General features: G+C 35.3%; 1 protein-coding gene across 3 annotated transcripts in view; it reads right to left on the bottom strand.

Annotated features, from left to right (window-relative positions):
• HLTF (helicase like transcription factor) overlaps nucleotides 1-18,328 on the bottom strand; it is a 59,753-nt gene that overhangs the window by 15,087 nt on the left and 26,338 nt on the right. For 2 of the 3 annotated variants that reach the window (XR_001918158.1, XM_013965843.2), the window contains exons 10-17: nucleotides 18,076-18,166; nucleotides 16,111-16,193; nucleotides 15,981-16,025; nucleotides 15,033-15,122; nucleotides 7,981-8,078; nucleotides 3,559-3,702; nucleotides 2,061-2,199; nucleotides 1,189-1,324 (exon numbers count right to left, since the gene is read on the bottom strand). Coding sequence is in view for 2 of the 3 variants with exons in the window: in XM_013965843.2 (XP_013821297.2) it covers nucleotides 1,189-1,324; nucleotides 2,061-2,199; nucleotides 3,559-3,702; nucleotides 7,981-8,078; nucleotides 15,033-15,122; nucleotides 15,981-16,025; nucleotides 16,111-16,193; nucleotides 18,076-18,166 (826 nt within the window). In the remaining variant the exon portion in view is untranslated. The remainder of the gene's footprint in view (nucleotides 1-1,188; nucleotides 1,325-2,060; nucleotides 2,200-3,558; nucleotides 3,703-7,980; nucleotides 8,079-15,032; nucleotides 15,123-15,980; nucleotides 16,026-16,110; nucleotides 16,194-18,075; nucleotides 18,167-18,328) is intronic. The other variant, XM_013965848.2, reaches the window with a different exon arrangement.

Genomic DNA, 18,328 nt, shown 5'->3' with positions numbered 1-18,328 from the left:
ATCAACTATATCACCCAATGTTTGACACTCAAATTCTTAATAAGCACCTATTAAGCACAAGGCATTATACTAAGTATCATAAGTTCATAAATATGAGTAAGATATGATCTTCAAAAAGTTTCTCCAGTAATATGAAAATCAAGGTACATAAATAAGTAATTTTTATAAAATAATGAATACCAAAAATAAAAACATGATGTGCCAATTCAGAAGAGGGATAAATGCCTTTTTAGATTCTACAGCCTTTACACTCTCTTTTCTCAGTATCAGGAAAAAAGAAAGTGTATCAACTCTTTAAAAAAAGATATTTTCCTAACACTGAAATATACATACAATTTCTTAAATTAGAATTCAAATAGTTGACTCTAAGGAATCAAGCAGACAATACTGCAAGCTAGGTTAGTGGCTTTTGAACCTTTTTCACTATAACTCACAGTAAGAAGTCTATCCAACAAACATATACACAAACACACACAAGACAGAAATGAATATTTCACAAAATATACTGTTTGTGATACACTTTGCTGTTTTATTAAATCTTCTACTCTATTTCATTTTATTTAATGAGCAGCTATAATGCTAGCTGCCATCTTGATGATTTTACAAACTGCTAATGAACCCTAAACCCTGTCTGAAACCCACCACTGTAGCAAAATATGTGAACCACGTTAGCTGAATACCTTGCTTTTAAAATGGCTATCACCAAGTTGACTTTTATGTTCTCAACTTTTACCTATCTCCACCAGAAACAACTTTCTCTCTTGTAGAAACTGTTGGTGATGCCACTGTATTAACACAACATTCAATTATCACTAAAACTATCTAATGTTTAAAACTTATCAGTTATGAAAATTTAGTGCATATTGGATTCTCTGAGCATATTTTTCCTATTACTGTTTATTAATGGTGGTTTTGAGGGTAAGAGCAACACACAAAGACTATATAGCTCTGCTCTTTCTTCACAGTTTTGACTAAAATCAGGGGAAAGTCTGATTAACCTTTTAGTGATAGTTAGAAATTTTCATCTCCATAAACAAGAATCATTAGATTTTGAGAGTCAAATGCATTAAGCTGTAAACATGTTTTGGAGAGGAAAGCCACAACAGTCAGGTTAAAGGGGTAATGAAAGTGGCAACTGGTTCAAGCTGCTAACAATTATTTATAACTATCAGTTGTGAAATTACTTACCTAAGTCCAGCTTCATCTCCCATTGTGACAGGACGCTGTATTGTTCTATGCCACCATTCTCTATCAACAAATGGTTTAAGTTTTAAAAAGGAAAGAAGAGACCACAAGTCCTTTAAAGAATTCTGAATTGGAGTGCCTAAAAAGAACATAAAACTCTTACAACTCTACAGCAAGAGTATACAATCAAAATATCCACCTGGCCCAATTAACTGAGACAACACTTGAAAATGGGCACTTAGTTCTAAGCATACCCACTATTAAGCTGTGACTATAATGCTTTGTTAAACATATACACAATCTCAAAATCCAGTCTGGCTCTAACTTTTAGCTCTCACTTGCCATACTAACAAAAAGAACACAGATCCTGTAAACTTAACTTTCCCCTTATCAAGAACATTTGCTTATCAGATTTTTAAATCAGTAGCACTAGCAAGAAGAAAAAACTAATTTTTGAGTTTATATTCTTGTCCCCATCTTCCAGTATAGGTTCACATGTAGCAAACAAGCTCCAAGATGGGAAGCAGAGAAACCAAGATTCTGATTGGAGCATTAAAGTGTCAAATCCAATAAAAATTTTTTTTTAAAAATAAATAAATAAAGTGTCAAATCCAATGTTGAAAAATTATTCTGGTGACTGTTCTATAAATAAACTATAATTCAAATGTTGCTATATCATGGGCAGTTAAGAAAAACATCAGGTTTATTAAATGATTTCTATAATTAATTTTTGGAGACTTTATATCCACTTCAAATTTACAAGTTACCTCATAACTTACTTAACAATATGTATTTTGGAATTAACTTTTCTAAAGTATATGCTATCTCAAAATCCAGTGAGATAGTATATGTTATCTCAAAATCCATATCATTACCTGTCAAAACCCATCTTCTTTCTGCTTCTAAATCAAGTACAGCTTTTGTTTGCTGAGCATTTGGATTTCGTATGGCATGTCCTTCATCCAGGATCACTCTTAGCCACCTTATGCTATGTAATGGACTATCACCCTTAGTCTAAAATAAATATTTCATATGAATTAAAAACACAGGAAATTAAGATAATACTTTATGTAATTTGATAATAATGAGTTATTTTTTAATATCATCACTTACTATGTGGTAGGTACTTCTTTAAGCATTACATACATTAAATTATTGAATGTTCACCAACTTATAAAGTATTATTATTCCTATTTTACAAATGAGAAAATTGAAGCACCAAGGTATGGTATATGTTGCTCAAAGTACCACAGCTAGGAAGTGCTGAGCTAGCATTCAAATCCAGGTTGTCTAGCTTTCTGCTGAGATCATGGTTCAAAACACTAAGTTATCATGCCTCAGAGTCAAACATATGACATATGATGTCAGCTATAAAAATTATTTGAATATAACAGAATGACTTTTTAATGTAAAAATCAATGTTCTTACCCGAAGACTAAAATGTTTATAATAAAGTATTTTGGAGAACATTTTCACTTAACAACTGGAATTAGACAATTGGAATCCTAAATGAATTGGGAAACTCCTAAGTTTCAGATATTAAAAAAGCTTATTTTTAAACAAACAATTATCAAATCATTGTGACAGAAAACAATATTTCAAATTAGAAAAAGAATTCATTGACGAATTGCTGGATACACTTAAATTCAAATTTATAAATTCAAGTGGTCTAAATATAAAATATTCCTAAATTATTATCTAAAGGAAGTTGAACCTTCTTTTTTTCTGGCAAAATATTAAAAAACAATTTTCTCTTGTGGCGACTAGAGAGGCAGAAGCAGCATCACCCTCTAAGAGGTGACACCCAGGGCCTGCCCTCCACACCTGTACGTGAGGGCCAGGCAGCCCCACACCCCAGAAGATCAGATGACGGGGTCCCCACACTAGCTATGATCACAGCTGGAAGGACAGCTTGATGCTCAAGTTTCTCCATCTGTGCAGTGATGATGTGCCAAATTCCACATCTAAAGAAACCCATCAACTCCTGAAACAGAGATCCTTAATTTGGAGGTAGAGCCCACAGAAGGGATTTAGGGCACTCCCACCAGTTCCTGAAATTATATGCTAAGTTATGTGGATAGGTATGCATGTGAATGGTTCTGAAAAAAGGGTCTAGGGCAGCACTGTCCAACAGGAATGTTGTGCAAGCACATATGTCATATTCAATTTTCCAGTAGCCACACTTAAGTAACAAGATGTAGGTAAAATTAATTTTAATAAAATATTTTACTTAAAAAATTTCCTATTTACTTCTTATATATTCAGAAAGAAAAAAAGTAAGAGTATAAAAGCCCAAATTTTAGAACACTTTAGAAACCTGAAGCAATTTCTTAAATTCAACTTCTGAAAATCTCTGAGTATCAACACACTTACACCATAGTCATGAGTTAAAATATTGTATGTAGTCAAAACAATATCCTGTTTTGAAAGCAAGGTTGGGTCTCTAACACGATCAGGACCATAATAAACATAAAAATTCAAGTGCACATCTGATTTTATGTGTTGTCCAAACTGGTCCTAAAAGAAAATTAGAAATATTTTAATAATGAGAAGATTAGTATCAGGTTTAATATGTACATAAAATATACTGTCTTGGCAGTTTGACGAGTCAAACTACTAAAATCCCATAAAAACAAGTTTCATGAAATCTAAACTAAAACAACAATAACAATACTAATATTTTATTGCCAGAGAAACTGACATATTTACAGTAATAATACATTATATAAATTTTGCCTGGCCCTACCAGTGAGCGGCTGCTTCATCTTTAGAAGTTAAAAGAAGGCAATGGCAACCCACTCCAGTACTCTTGCCGGGAAAATCCCATGGACAGCGGAGCCTGGTAGGCTACAGTCCATGGGGTCGCTAAAAGTTGGACATGACTGAGTGACTTCACTTTCACTTTTCCCGTTCATGCACTGGAGAAGGAAATGGCAACCCACTCCAGTGTTCTTGCCTGGAGAATCCCAGGGACGGCAGGCTGCCATCTATGGGGTCGCACAGAGTCGGACACAACTGAAGCGACTTAGCAGCAACAGCAGCAGCAGCAAGCTCTTTTAAGACAGTAATTAGGTTTTCTTAAATTTAGTATTCTACAAAAAGGATCTTTAATGATTCCAGTTTAATCTTTAAAAATTAAACAATAAAAGAACAGTAAGGAATATTTTCATGAATGTAGGTAGAGTTTCAAGCACAGTATCCACTTTCATTCATTTATTATAAGACTACTATTTGTCAGGTATAAACTAGAAAGATGGTACAGCTAAAGAAAAAAATAAGACCAGGTTACTGCCCTCCTTAACAACACGATCAGTTTTTAAAACTTACAGTGGTTTTTGTTTGGGTTTTTTTAACTTATGAAAACAACAGAGCTGAGAGATTCTGAGCAGGAAAAAAAAAAAAAAAAAGATGAGAAAGAGAAGACACTAAGGAGACATAGCTGGGAAACTATTAGGTGAAAAATGATGAAAGATGAAGACCTAAACCAGAATGGCAAAAGCCCAGAATGGAAACAGCTGGTATGTACATGGACTGATGGGGACTTGAGAACTAATACAGAATATGAAGAAAAGGGAGAAATCAAAAGAAGACTCTGAAACTTAAAAAACTACTAGAAGAACTGTGTGATAATGATACAAAGTTTTAAAAAAAAATTAAGGAAAAACAGGCATAAAGATGAGAAAGAGGTAATGAGTATTACTATTTTAGACATTTTAAAATTTTGGTCACCTTAAAATATCTAACTGGAGAAATACACCACAAAAATTTAAATATTGGCCTATAATGCAAATGTAGATATAGACTTCAAAGTTATCAGTATCAGTACATGAAATCACTGGAATAAATAAGATGCTCTAAGGAAAACAAATACAATGATAAAGGTAGGTTTAGGGAAAGAGGCTAGAGAGAGCAATATTTGAAGGGCAAAGCTTATGCTTCTATTGGAGGATAAGATATGAGGTCTGAGGCACAATTTAAAACATTCCAGCAAAGAAAAATATAAAGCAAATGTGGCAAACTTTTGATTCTTAAATCTAGAGGACTAATATGAAAGAGGAGAATGAAAAAGTTTGCTTAAAGCTCAACATGCAGAAACTAAGATCACGGCATCCAGTCCCATCACTTCATGGCAAATAGATGGGGAAACAGTAGCAGACTTTATTTTTGGGGGCTCCAAAATCACTGCAGATGGTGACTGAAGCCATGAAATTAAAAGACGCTTACACCTGGGAAGGAAAGTTATGACCAACCTAGACAGCATATGAAAAAGCACAGACATTCATTACTTTGCCAACAAAGATCCGTCTAGTCAAGGCTATGGTTTTTCCAGTAGTCCTGTATGGATGTGAGAGTTGGACTAATAAAGAAAGCTGAGCACCAAAGAATTGATGCTTTTGAACTGTGGTGTTGGAGAAGACTCCTGAGAGTCCCTTGGACTGCAAAGGAGTCCAACCAGCGCATCCTAAAGGAAATCAGTCCTGGGTGTTCACTGGAAGGACTGACGTTGAAGCTGACACTCCAATACTTTGGCCACCTGATGCGAAGAACTGACTCATTTGAAAAGACCCTGATGTTGGGAAAGACTGAAGGCGGGAAGAGAAGGGGACGACAGAGGATGAAACGGTTGGATGGCATCACCGACTCAATGGACATGAGTTTGGGTAAACTCCAAGAGTTGGTGATGGACACGGAGGCCTGGCGTGCTGCAGTCCACGGGGTCACAAAGAGTTGGACACGACTAAGCGACTGAACTGAACTGAACATGGATCTCATTACAAATTTTTATAATACTTAAAAAAAAAAAAGCTTAGGAGAAAAAAGGCAGACTACATATGATGTATGGAAGAAGTGGAGAAAAACAATGGTCACTGGGGCAGCAAACAAAATCTTGAGTGAAGGACCAAAGAATATCAAAGTTTTAAGAACAAATACAAGATTAATTTTTTAATTTGTAATTTATGCTCATTCCCTCTATTTACCAAAATGGTTAAAGATGATTTACAAAGTAACACATAACAAAAAGTAATAAAAGGAAAACAAAAAAGAAAGTCAGTGCAGGGGAAAAGATAAAGGGAATTCACTGGACACGGCAACAATGAAGTCTCTGACGAGACTAAGGAAGACAGGAGCAAAACCCAGACTTACTGTGAGCTAAAGAGAGAATGAAATCTGAAACAGCAAAGGCAAAAATATAAAGAAGATAAAACATGAAACATTAAAGGTGAAAATGCAGAAATTTTATTAAGAAATCTTTATCAACTATCAACAGAATTTTATCAAGAATTTCATCAAGTGGAAAAGGAAAGGAGAAAGAGAACAGTATGAGAAAAGTCAATCAATGTGTTAGCCTTTAAATGGAACAGATAATATTTGTGGAAAATTAGACTTGACATAAAAGAAAATTAACTCTTGGTGAAAGAGAACCTATAGTATTGAGTTTGTAGTCACTGCGGTAGGTTGTATGTGTGTGTCTGTCTGCGTGAATGAAATAGGAGTTACTACTTAATTTTCCACTGGGACGACAGGTAACCTAAATAGCCCCCAAAATTATGTGGTGTATTTGGGATTGGTATTTTACTCCTTTAACTGGATTCTCTCCCACATCTGAAGACAAAGAAAGGAAGGAAAGGTTACTTCTAGCCTGCTTATTACAGTACTGTACAGTTATGTCACTGGGGGGCTTGGAAGCCAGCAACTTGCAGAGATTGCAAAATTCTAATTCTTATCCCTATATGCTCAACCATCACTCCTTTAAAATGAGACATAATCATTAAATATGAGACATACTCAAGAGAAAGCATTTGAAAATCAAAAGGATCTGAGTATGCTTCATGAAAGAGCCAGTGGAGAGAGACTGGATAACCAGACAAGAGGAAGAATAACAGACAAAATGCAAAAGCAGAAAGAGATGAAATCTAATGTACAGACTCATGTTCTGATCTTTATAAAGAGTAGGAACTCTTCCACATCTGAGATAAAAGGAGGCAAGTCGAGGACAGATGCAGATAACCTTGCAGGTGGCAAGAATGGAAGTTCAAATCCAGTGGTCTTTATGTTCACAATGCTTTCAACAGTCATTATTTCACTAAAACATGCAGCTTGAAGGTCAAACTAGAAAGGAAATAGAACCAAGCTGCTCCTACACAAAAAAAGGCTCCATTCCAATGTAATATTTTACAACAGAAAAGCAATCTCAGAGGAAAAAAAAAAGACTGTATTTTCTGGCGAGTAGCTTAAAAGTATAGGCTCTAGAGTCAGAATGTTGGACACTATCTCCTTGCTCCATCATTTATTGGCTGGATGACCTTAGGCAAGTTATTTAATTTCTCTGTGTTTTAATCCAGTCACTTGGAAAATGAGAATACTAGTTATGAGGATTCATTGAGAAAATCTATGAAAAGAGTTTAGGAAAAACTGAGCATATAAGAGCTCATTAAATGTAATAAGCTGTTAAAATAAACAAGTTATCATTAGTGGTGCACTTCAGAAAGAGATTTCAACAGTTCATAAATATGGTGTGGTCTTAAACTATACACCTTTCCTACTTCAGGAGACAGAAAGGAAAGAGGCAGAAGTATAAGTCAAATCTTACAATAGCAACTAAAAATGTTTCTTTCTCTACTATACATTTTCAGAGAAAAACTACTTCAATTCAGTAAAAATAACCCCAAGTCAACTAACAATTATTTGAATTTAACTATAAAGTGCTAACCAACCATATTTCTCCCAACGAATGACTCTCTTATAGTGTAAGACAAATATAAATTATATTTTTAAAGGGCTGTAAAGACTTACCATCCAGTTGCTTAACACAGAAAGTGGACAGATGATCAGTGTTGTTCTTGGTTTATCTTCAACATCAGTTTTCTTTGAACTCTCCACTGCAGATGCTCCTAAAAGAATGAATCAGCGACACATCCTTCAGCAGGTTTTTCTCAAACATACATGAAGTCAATAAAGATATGTCAAAAATGTGCCTCTATGAAGAGAAATTAGGAGTAATTAAAAAGAAACAAAAAAACTTCTGTTTCTAACCATAATGAAGTAACAGGAACTAGATTTTACCTTGCCACTTTATACAACTAAAAATCTGAATAGTGATTGTTTATGGGGAATGTAGAGAATGATAACTGAGAAAGGGCATAGGGAAGAAGTCTGGACTATCTCCTAATACTTGTTAGGTTATTCATAGTTATTAAAATTTGTTTTATGCAGTTTTCTGAATTTGTACTATAGTTAATGTGCTATCAGACTCCAAGATGGGCCCATATGGTATCTATTTCCCCAAAGTCACAATCTTGTATAGCCCCCTTCCACATTCAACTAGACTTGGTGTATATGATCCCCGGGAGAAGGAAATGCCAACCCACTCCAGCATTCTTGCCTGGAAAATCCCATGGACAGAGGAGCCTGGTGCGCTACAGTCCATGAGGTTGTGAAGAGTCAGACACAACTTGGCAACTAAACAACAACAACATGACCAACAGGATATGGTAGAAATGATAGTGTATCACTTCTGAGATTGTTGTAAAAGACACAACTGACTCAGATGCCCGCTCTCTCTGTCTAGTCATCTTCTCTCTGATCACTCTCTAGTATCTTTGGGTTCACTGTATGGCTTACTTGTTCTCCAAGGTAATTTACAGTTCCGTACACTGTGTGTTCCTGTTCCTTGCCTATAAACTGAGATTTTTTTGGGGGGTGGCGGGGCAGGCTGTGCCCCACAGCTTCTGAGATCTTGGTTTCCTGACCAGGGATCTAATCCTTGCTACTTGCATTAGAAGCAGAGAGTTTTAACCACTGAACTGCCAGAGAAGTCCCACATTCCTTAAAATTTCTACAGTTAGGGTCAAGAGTAATCTAAAAAGAATTTTCTATTTCTAATTTTCTGATTTTAGACAAAACTTAACTCTTTCTCATCATTCTTTGCTAGTTCAAATATCACCTTCTTAAATAGGTTGTTGTTGTTTAGTTGCTCAATTGTGTCTGACTCTTTGTGACTCTATGGACTACAGCACACCAGGCTTCCCTGCCCTTTACCATCTCCCAGAGTTTGCTCAAATTCATGTCCTTTGAGTCAGTGATACCATCCAACCATCTTGAGCTCGCTCATCCCCTTTCCCTCCTGCCTTCAATCTTTCCCAGCAATAGAGTCTTTTCCAGTAAGTCAGCTATTTCCATCAGGTGGCCAAAGTCCTGGAGTTTCAACTTCAGCATCAGTCCTTCCAATGAATATTCAGGACTGATTTCCTTTAGGATTAACTGGTTGGATCTCCTTGCAGTCCAAAGGACTCTCAAGAGTCTTCTCCAACACAGCAGTTTGAAAGCATCAGTTCTTCAGTGCTCCACATCCAAGGAGCAAGTGTCTTTTAATTTCATGGCTGCAGTCACCATGCAGAGTAATTTTAGAGCCAAGAAAATAATCTGTCACTGTTTCCACTGTTTCCTCATCTATTTTCCATGAAGTGATGGGACCAGATGCCATGATCTTTGTTTTTTGAATGCTGAGTTTTAAGCCAGCTTTTTCACCCTCCTCTTTCACCTTCATCAAAAGAGTCTTTAGTTCCTCTTTGCTTTCTGCCATAAGGGTGGTGTCATCTGCACATCTGAGCTTATTGACACTTCTCCAGAAATCTTGATTCCAGTTTGTGCTTCATCCAGCCTGGCATTTCACAGGATGTAATCTGCATATAAGTTAAATAAGCAGGATGATAATATACAGCCTTGATGTACTCCTTTCGTAATTTTTAACCAGGAACCTAAGGTCAGTATTTATTTCACTATTTTCCTTTATTTTCTTCATGTTTGCTGCTCGCTAAGTCACTTCAGTTGTATCTGACTCTTTGCTACCCTATGGACTGTAGCTCACCAGGTTCCTCTGTCCATGGGGGGATCTTCCTGACCAAGGGATCAACCCAGAGTCTCTTGTGTCTCTTACACTGTAGGCGGATTCTTTACCAACTGAGCTACCAGGGAAGCTCCATTTTCAAAGTCCTTATTGAATTTGTTAAAATAATGATTATGCTTTACATTTTGGGTTTTTCGGCCCCCAAATATGTAGGATCTTAGCTCCCTGACCAGGGATTGACCTGAACCCCCTGAATTAGAAGGCAAAGTCTTAACCACTGCCCATAAGGAAAGTCTCATTCTATGTCTTTTGACTGGAACATCTGGTCCATAATTATTGATATATATCTATCTTCTTATTGCCATTTTGGTAGTTATTTTGGATTTCCTTTTGTAGGTCTTTTTTCCCCTTCTTTTGTTCTCTTATTATTTGATGACTATCTTTAGTGTTATACTTGCACTCCTTTTTCTTTTTTGTATGTATATTTTTTATAGATTTTGGTTTGCAATTACCATGAGGTTTTGTAAATCCTAAAGGAAATCAGTCCTGAATATTCTTTGGAAGGACTGATGCTGAAGCTGAAGCCCCAATACTCTGGCCACCTGATGCAAAGGACTGATGCACTGGAAAAGACCCTGACGCTGGGAAAGATTGAAGGCAGGAGGAGAAAGGGACAACAGAGGATGAGATGGCATCACCATCATTGGATGGCATCACTGACTCATTGCACATGAGTTTGAGCAAGCTCTGGGAGTTGGTGATGGACAGGGAAGCCTGGCATGCTGCAGTCCATGGGTTACAAGGAGTTGGACACGAATGAATGACTGAACTGAACTAATAAGGTTTTTGTACATGATTATTTTAAGTTGCTAATCTCTTAATTTCAAATGCATTTTAAAACTCCCTTATGATTACTATTTTTGAGATATTTTACAGCTAATTGTTTTGTATATTCCTTAACTGCTTCATAGATGATTTTACTACTTTTGTCTTTTAACCTCCGTAACTAGCTTTGTATGAGGATGATTTTCTACTTTAACTGTACATTTGCCCTTTACTGGTGAGTTTTTTCTTTCCGTAATTTTGTTCCTAGTTGTGGACTTTCCTTTTTTGCTTAGAGAAGTTCCTTTAACAATTGTTGTAAACCTGGTTTTGTAGTGCTGAACTCTTTCATCTTTTGCTTGTCTGTAAAGCTTTTGATTTCTCCATCAAATCTTTAGGAGACTCTTGCTGGGTAGAGTATTCTTGGCTGTAGGTTGTTCTCTTTCATTACTTTAAATTTATCAAGCCACTCCCTTCTGGCCTGCAGAGTTTCTGCTGAAAAATCGACTGATATCCTTAAGGGAGGTTCCTTTGTATGTTTATTTGCTGCTTTTTCCTTGTTGCATTAAATATTTACTCTTTAATTTTTGCCATTTTAATTACAATGTCTTAGCATGTTCCTCCCTGGATTCATCCTGTATGGAACTCAGTTGTTCCTCAATTTGGGTGACTGTTTCCCAGGTTAGTGAAGTTTTTAGCTATTACGTCTCAGGCTTTTTCTTTTCCTCTTCTCCTTCTGGGAGTACTATAATGCAAATATTAGTGAGCTTGGTGCTTTCCCAGAAGTCTCTTAAAGTGTCCTCATTTCTTTTTATTCATTTTTTCTTTTTCTTTTAATTATTTTTAATTAGAGGATAACTGCTTTACAATAGTATGCTGGTTTCTGCCATGGATCAACATGAACCAACCATAGGTATACATATGTCCCCTCCCTCTTGAATCTCCCTCCTACCCCACCCCCCCACCCCCCCAGATTGTTACAGCACACCAGAATTGAGCTCCCTGTGTCATACAGCAAACTCCTACTGGCTATGTAATTTTACATAAGGTAATATATATGTGTCAATGCTACTCTCTCAATTTGCCCCATCCTCTCCTCCTCGCACTGTGTCCACAAATCTGGTTTCTATGTCTGCGTCTACACTGCTGTCCTGTAAATAAGTTCATTTTTTTTCCTTTTTCTGTTTAGTAGCAGTGATTTTTACAGAGCTGGAGGAATCATGCTCTCTGACTTCAAACTATACTATAAAGCTACAGTAATCAAAAGAGTATGGCTGTAGCACACAGATCAATGGAACAGTACAGAGAGCTCAGAAATAAACCTACACACTTATCAATTACCTACAACAAAAAAGACAAGAATATACAATGGAAAACAGCCTCTTCAATAAGCGGTGATGGGAAATCTGGACAGCTACATGTAAAAAAATGAAAGTAGAATATTCACTAACACCACATATGAAAATAAACTCAAAATAGACTAAAGACCTAAAGGTAAAACCAGATACTATAAAACTCCTACAGGAAAACAGAACACTCTTTGATATGAATCACTGCAATATTTTTTGGATCCATCTCCTAAAGAAAATAAAAACAAAGATAAACAAACGGGACCTGATTAAACTTAAAAGCTTTTGCACAGCAAAGGAAACCATTGACAAAACAAATAAGCTAAATGGGAGGCCTACTAAATGGGAGGATATATTTGCAAATGATTTGACTAATAAGGGATTAATATCCAACATATAAAACCAGCTCATATAACAACATCAAAAACACAAACAACCCAATTAAAAAATGGGCAGAAGACCTGGACAGACATTGTTTCAAAGAGGAAATGTAGATGGCCAACACACACATGGAAATATACTCAACATCACTAACCATCAGGGAAATGCAAATCAAAACTACAATGAGGTATCAAATACCTTATACCTGTCAGAATGGCTATCATCTAAAAGAATGCAAATAATAAATGTTAGTGAAGCTATAGAGAAAATGGAACCCTCATATACTATTAGTGGAAATAAAAATTGGTACAGCAACTGAAAAACAGTAAGGTAGTTTCTCAAAGAACCATATGACCCAGCAATTCTACACTTGGGTATATACAAAAAGATAAAAACACTAACTCTAAAAAAACACACTCACCCCAGTGTTCACAACAGCGTTATTTATAACTGCCAAGATACAGAGCAACCTAAGTGTCCATCAATAGATGAATGGAAAAAAAAAAGATGTCACACACACACACACACACACACACACACACACACAATGGAATATTACTCAGCCATTAAAAAAGAATGAAATTTGGGGAATTCACTGGTGGTCCAGTGGTTAGAACTCAGCACTTTCACTGCTAAGGCCCATGTTCAATCTCTGGTCTGGGAACTTAGATTTCACAAGCCATGTGGTACAGCCAAAAGAAAAAGTTAAAAACAAATAATGGCAGAAAGTGAAGAGGAACTAAAGAGCCTCTTGATAAAGGTGAAAGAGAAGAGTGAAAAAGTTGGCTTAAAAACTCAACAATCAAAAAACGAAGATCATGGTATCCGGTCCCATCACTTCATGGCAAAGATAGGGAAACAACAGAAATAGTGACAGACCATTTTCTTGGGCTCCAAAATCATTGCAGATGGTGACCGCAGCCACAAAATTAAAAGACTCCTGCTCCTTGGAAGAAAACCTATGAAAAACCTAGTAGGGTAGTAAAAAGCAAAGACATTACTTTGCTGACAAAGGTCCATCTAGTCAAAGCTATGGTTTTTCCAGTAGTCACAGATGTCTGTGAGAGTTGGACCATGAAGAGGTCCAACACTGTGGTGTTGAAGAAGACTCTTGAGAGTTCCTTGGACAGGAAGGAGATCAAACTAGTTAATCCTAAAGGAAATTAACTCTGACTATTCATTGGAAGGACAGATGCTGAAGTTCCAATACTTTGGCCACTTGACGCGAAAAGCCGACTCACTGGAAAAGACCCTGATCCTGGGAAAGACTGAGGGCATGAGAAGAAGGGAACAACAGAGGATGAGATGGTTAGATTGTATCACCAATTCAATGGACATGAGTTTGAGCAAACTCCAGGAGATAGTGAAGGACAGGGAAGCCTGGCATCCTGTGGTCCATGGGGTCTCAAAGACACTGAGTGACTGAACAACAACAAAAATAAATAAAACAATATTATTTTCAAAAAGAAAAATAAAATTTTACTATTTGAAACAACATGACTGGACTTGAAGAGCATTATGCTAAATGAAATAAGTCAGACAGAGAAGACAAATATTGTATGGTATCACTTATAAGAATCATCTAACAAATACAACAAACTAGTGAATATAACAAAAAAGTAGACTCACAGATACAGAGAACTAGTGGTCACCAGTGGGGAGAAGGAATAGGGGAGGGGCAAAGGAGAGATAGAGGAGTAAGTACAAAACATTAGGTATGAGCTACAAGGATATATTGTACAACATGGGGAATATAGCCAATATTTTATAATAACTATAAGTGGAGTAGTACCTTTAAAAACTGTATACCTGTAACATATAATACTGTAAAGCAACCACACTTAAGTAAAAAATAAATTAAAAACATTTTAAATTATGTTTACATGTTTATGTTTCCACCTCATCAATAGACATAAGCCCCATGAAAATAGGCTTGTCTGCTGCATCTTCAATATGTAAAACAGAAGTTACTAAGGTACAGAGATAAAATAATTTGCTAGATCTCTTTAACCACAGTCCAATCTCTTTCCATTTCAAATATTTAGACTCTTAAGCAGTGTCACTTTCTTATGAATTACAAATTATAAAGTAATAATAAATATCACTCACATTTTTAATTGAAAAACAAATTCTCATACCAATAATAAATATTTACAATTCTAATTAATCCAAATTAAATTAAGTTTTAAAACAGCCATAAATTGCTCTGTGCCTTTACTAGAAACAATATCTCTGCTACTCAGATGAGTAAGAGACCTCTGTCCATCATATTTTTGACCTAACTAAAACAAATAGAATAGGAAAATACAAGTACAATAAATTGTACTTTAAAAAATGAGACTATTTTTTCTCTACTTTTTTCTAGTAATATGATTTTATACTTTTGTCATTTAAAATTTTATTTGAGAAACAGAAAAAATAAACCAAACAAAAGCAGATTTACTTACCCTTTTTCAACATTTTCTTTTTTGCTGCAGGGGTAGATGAAGTAAGTGCACATTCAAACTCTGCATCCTCTTGAACCTTAGAAGACCCTGCTGAAGTACAAACCACAGAATCATTAAGAAATTTGAAAACTAATTCTCTCCTGTACTTAAGTACAGATAACTCTCTAAGGATAGGAAACAATACCACTTACAAACTTAAAGAGTTTGTATTATTAAATAAATATAAAATAATTTCTAGTAACCAAAACTGCCTCTTTTGACACTAAGCATCTTTCTAGCGCAGAGAAGAAACAGTCATTCATGATAAACTGAAGCTTCTCCAAAGGAAGAAATATGAAAGTAGAAGCAGTCAAATGCAAAGTGATTCAGCTCCTACGTGGAAGGAGAATATTTTCAATGAAACAGGTGTTTAACTTTTAATGAAGATGCTGCCAAATTTTCAGATCAGTCAAATGGTGATAAGTTATCTTCCAAATGCAACACAATTTCTTAACCTAGGAATATGATACAACCAGATTAGGAGATAAAGTAAAGATGTTTTAAAGACAAAGGAAAAAGTAAAGATACTCAACATTTGTAAATTTGTATAATGCTAAATATAATAGCTGAGCTATATTGACAAAAAGGCAGTCTCACCCCACTTCTGTAACTACAATTTATACATATACAAAACAGGTTTTATTGAAGTCATTTCATAAGCAGTAGAAAGATTTTTGTTTTGTCTAAAGTCAGTTTAAATATTTTCTCTTAGACTTTAATTTGAAACTATTCTTTCAATTTGCTTCATTCATTTAACACCCCTGGTAAACTCCACAAATAGTTTAAATGTAAAAAGTAGTCAAATTTAAGATCTATTACTAAAGAATTCCAAGCTAGACAGATACAAATCAATGATTACTTTAATAATCTTTAAGTGTACATAGGGGATATTGAGATGTATACACATACCTTTTACTCTGATTTTAGTCTCTGATTGTGTTCTTTTCAGTTTGCCTAAAAACAAAACCAAATATAATGTGGTCACACTAGGAAATTAAAATACAGGACACATTATCAAATCAAACTCATTTCATATTACCTTTCATTTTCTGTGGCAATTCACTTGGTTCAACTTCCTCTGAATCACTACTTTCAGTGTACTGTACAGCAGCAGGTTTTCTCCTAAAATTAAGTATACACAATTTTTTTATCAACCCAAAATAAAATGGGATATAAAATCTATGTTTAATAAATGTAATACAAATGCTTTTGTCTTACCCTGGTTTATTTTTTGAGAAAATTTCAAGGGAAAAAAATTTTATTTGACAAATAAAAGCCAAATTTGCTAAAAGCATTTTGCTTTCACAGCCAGATGCATTTAACTGTACATAATACAGTATTATGATTATTAAAATAAATTTGAGAAAGTAAACCTTCTAGAATAGTAATCTCTTCAACACTTTATTCAGTATTTGGTAATTCAATTAAAATACTTGTATAAAACTAGAACAAAAAAGAAGTGATTTTGATTATCAAAGAAAACCCTCCAATATAAAGTAAGCAGCTAAGAGGCAAAAATGTAATTATTTCATAATGGAAACTTTTATAAATTCCGTGTAGAAGCAGTACAGTACTATGTTTAAGTGCCTAGAAACAATGGACTGTGGAATGAGACTGCCTAGATTCAAATCTCCATTCCACCATTTATTTGCTATGTGACTTTTGGCAAATTACCTAATATTCTTCTAAGTTTCAGTTTCCTCACTCGGAAAATAGGAATAAAGATACAATTCAGTCTGTACAATAAAATGTGTTACCACATGTAAAGCCTCTAAAATAGTCCCGGCTATACAGTATGTATATCTCTATGTTTTAATTAATAGTTTAATTAATAGTTTGTGTGTTAGTTGTTGTTTTTCCCATGTCATCATTATTTCCACACCCTTGAACCTAATCCTGTCCAGCTGATAGTGCTCTGTTACCCAGACTCATGTTCAGTTCAGAGTTATATAAGATTTGAGATCTAGATAAAAGGGAAACTGATGAGTCCTGGTTTTATACTCAGTTCAGACAGGTATTAAAGACAGAACAATTAACAAATCCCCAGATTTGAAATCTCTATTTCAAATAGAATAGCTAAGAGGGACTCAGATTTGGGGTCATACCTGCAGGTATTGATAGTGAACAAAAAAACACAAAAGCCAAGTATTTAGATCTACCTCAGAAATAAGTAAAATATATAAACTTAACAATTCAAGTGGAAATCAGAGGGGCATTATGGGTTTTATTCAAATTCTCCTTCCAGTCTACATGAATATAATACTGTCCATAAACAACTTTATCATATTTTATTTCTGCTGCTGCTGCTAAGTCACTTCAGTCGTGTCTGACTCTGTGCGACCCCATAGACGGCAGCCCACTAGGCTCCTCTGTCCCTGGGATTCTCCAGGCAATAATACTGGAGTGGGCTGCCATTTCCTTCTCCAGTGCATGAAAGTGAAAACTGAAAGTGAAGTCACTCAGTCGTGCCCCACTCTCAGCGACCCAATGGACTGCAGCCTACCAGGCTCCTCTGTCCATGGGATTTTCCAGGCAAGAGTACTGGAGTGGCTTGCCATTGCCTTCTTCGTTTTTATTTCTACTAAAGGTGAATTGAGAAACAACTCAAATGAGCAAACAATGCTTTTGTCAAGTCGTCCAATAAATATACATCAGTTCTCAACTCCTTAAATTCACAAAGAAAACTCTTCTTAAGTCTCAATGAAAACAAAAAACCCAAGAGTGAGATCTCAGTTCCTATGTGAAAGAAACAGGAAAATGATAGAAAGATAGTGATTATTAAAAATTACCGATTACTTCTTTTATATATTAATGTTACTTTTTAACCTACAAAATGAGAACAGTCTACCTCCCTAAGTCACAATGATTTTAGCAGTTTCAAATTAAAGAATGTATTTGAAAGAACTATGTTGTGGAGATAATGGTCATATCTTTCTTGCATATGTAAGAAAATAGAGAAAGAGTTTAAACATAGTACATAAAATCAAACCATAATAGAGTTTACCTTTTGGGGCGGGAGCTAGAGAATTCTGATTTGGGATATTTATTCTTTCCCTTGACATCTGAAATACTGGGTTCTCCACTACATCTAGATCCTTCCATTTCAAAGAAAAGGATAAAGAGTATTAGTAAACTATCTCAGACAAGAAACATCTTTCTTAAAACGTTGGTTTTCTAACTCAATAGCTAGTTTCCTAATCTAGTATTTTCTCACAAAAGTAACTTCAACTTTTTTGTAACCTAGTTGTTTCCCCTGT

Source organism: Capra hircus, chromosome 1, assembly GCF_001704415.2.
Source record: "Capra hircus breed San Clemente chromosome 1, ASM170441v1, whole genome shotgun sequence".
Taxonomy (NCBI): Eukaryota; Metazoa; Chordata; class Mammalia; order Artiodactyla; family Bovidae; genus Capra; species Capra hircus.
The sequence above is the reverse complement of the archived record's forward strand: the minus strand, read 5'-3'. Positions and strand labels throughout refer to the sequence as shown.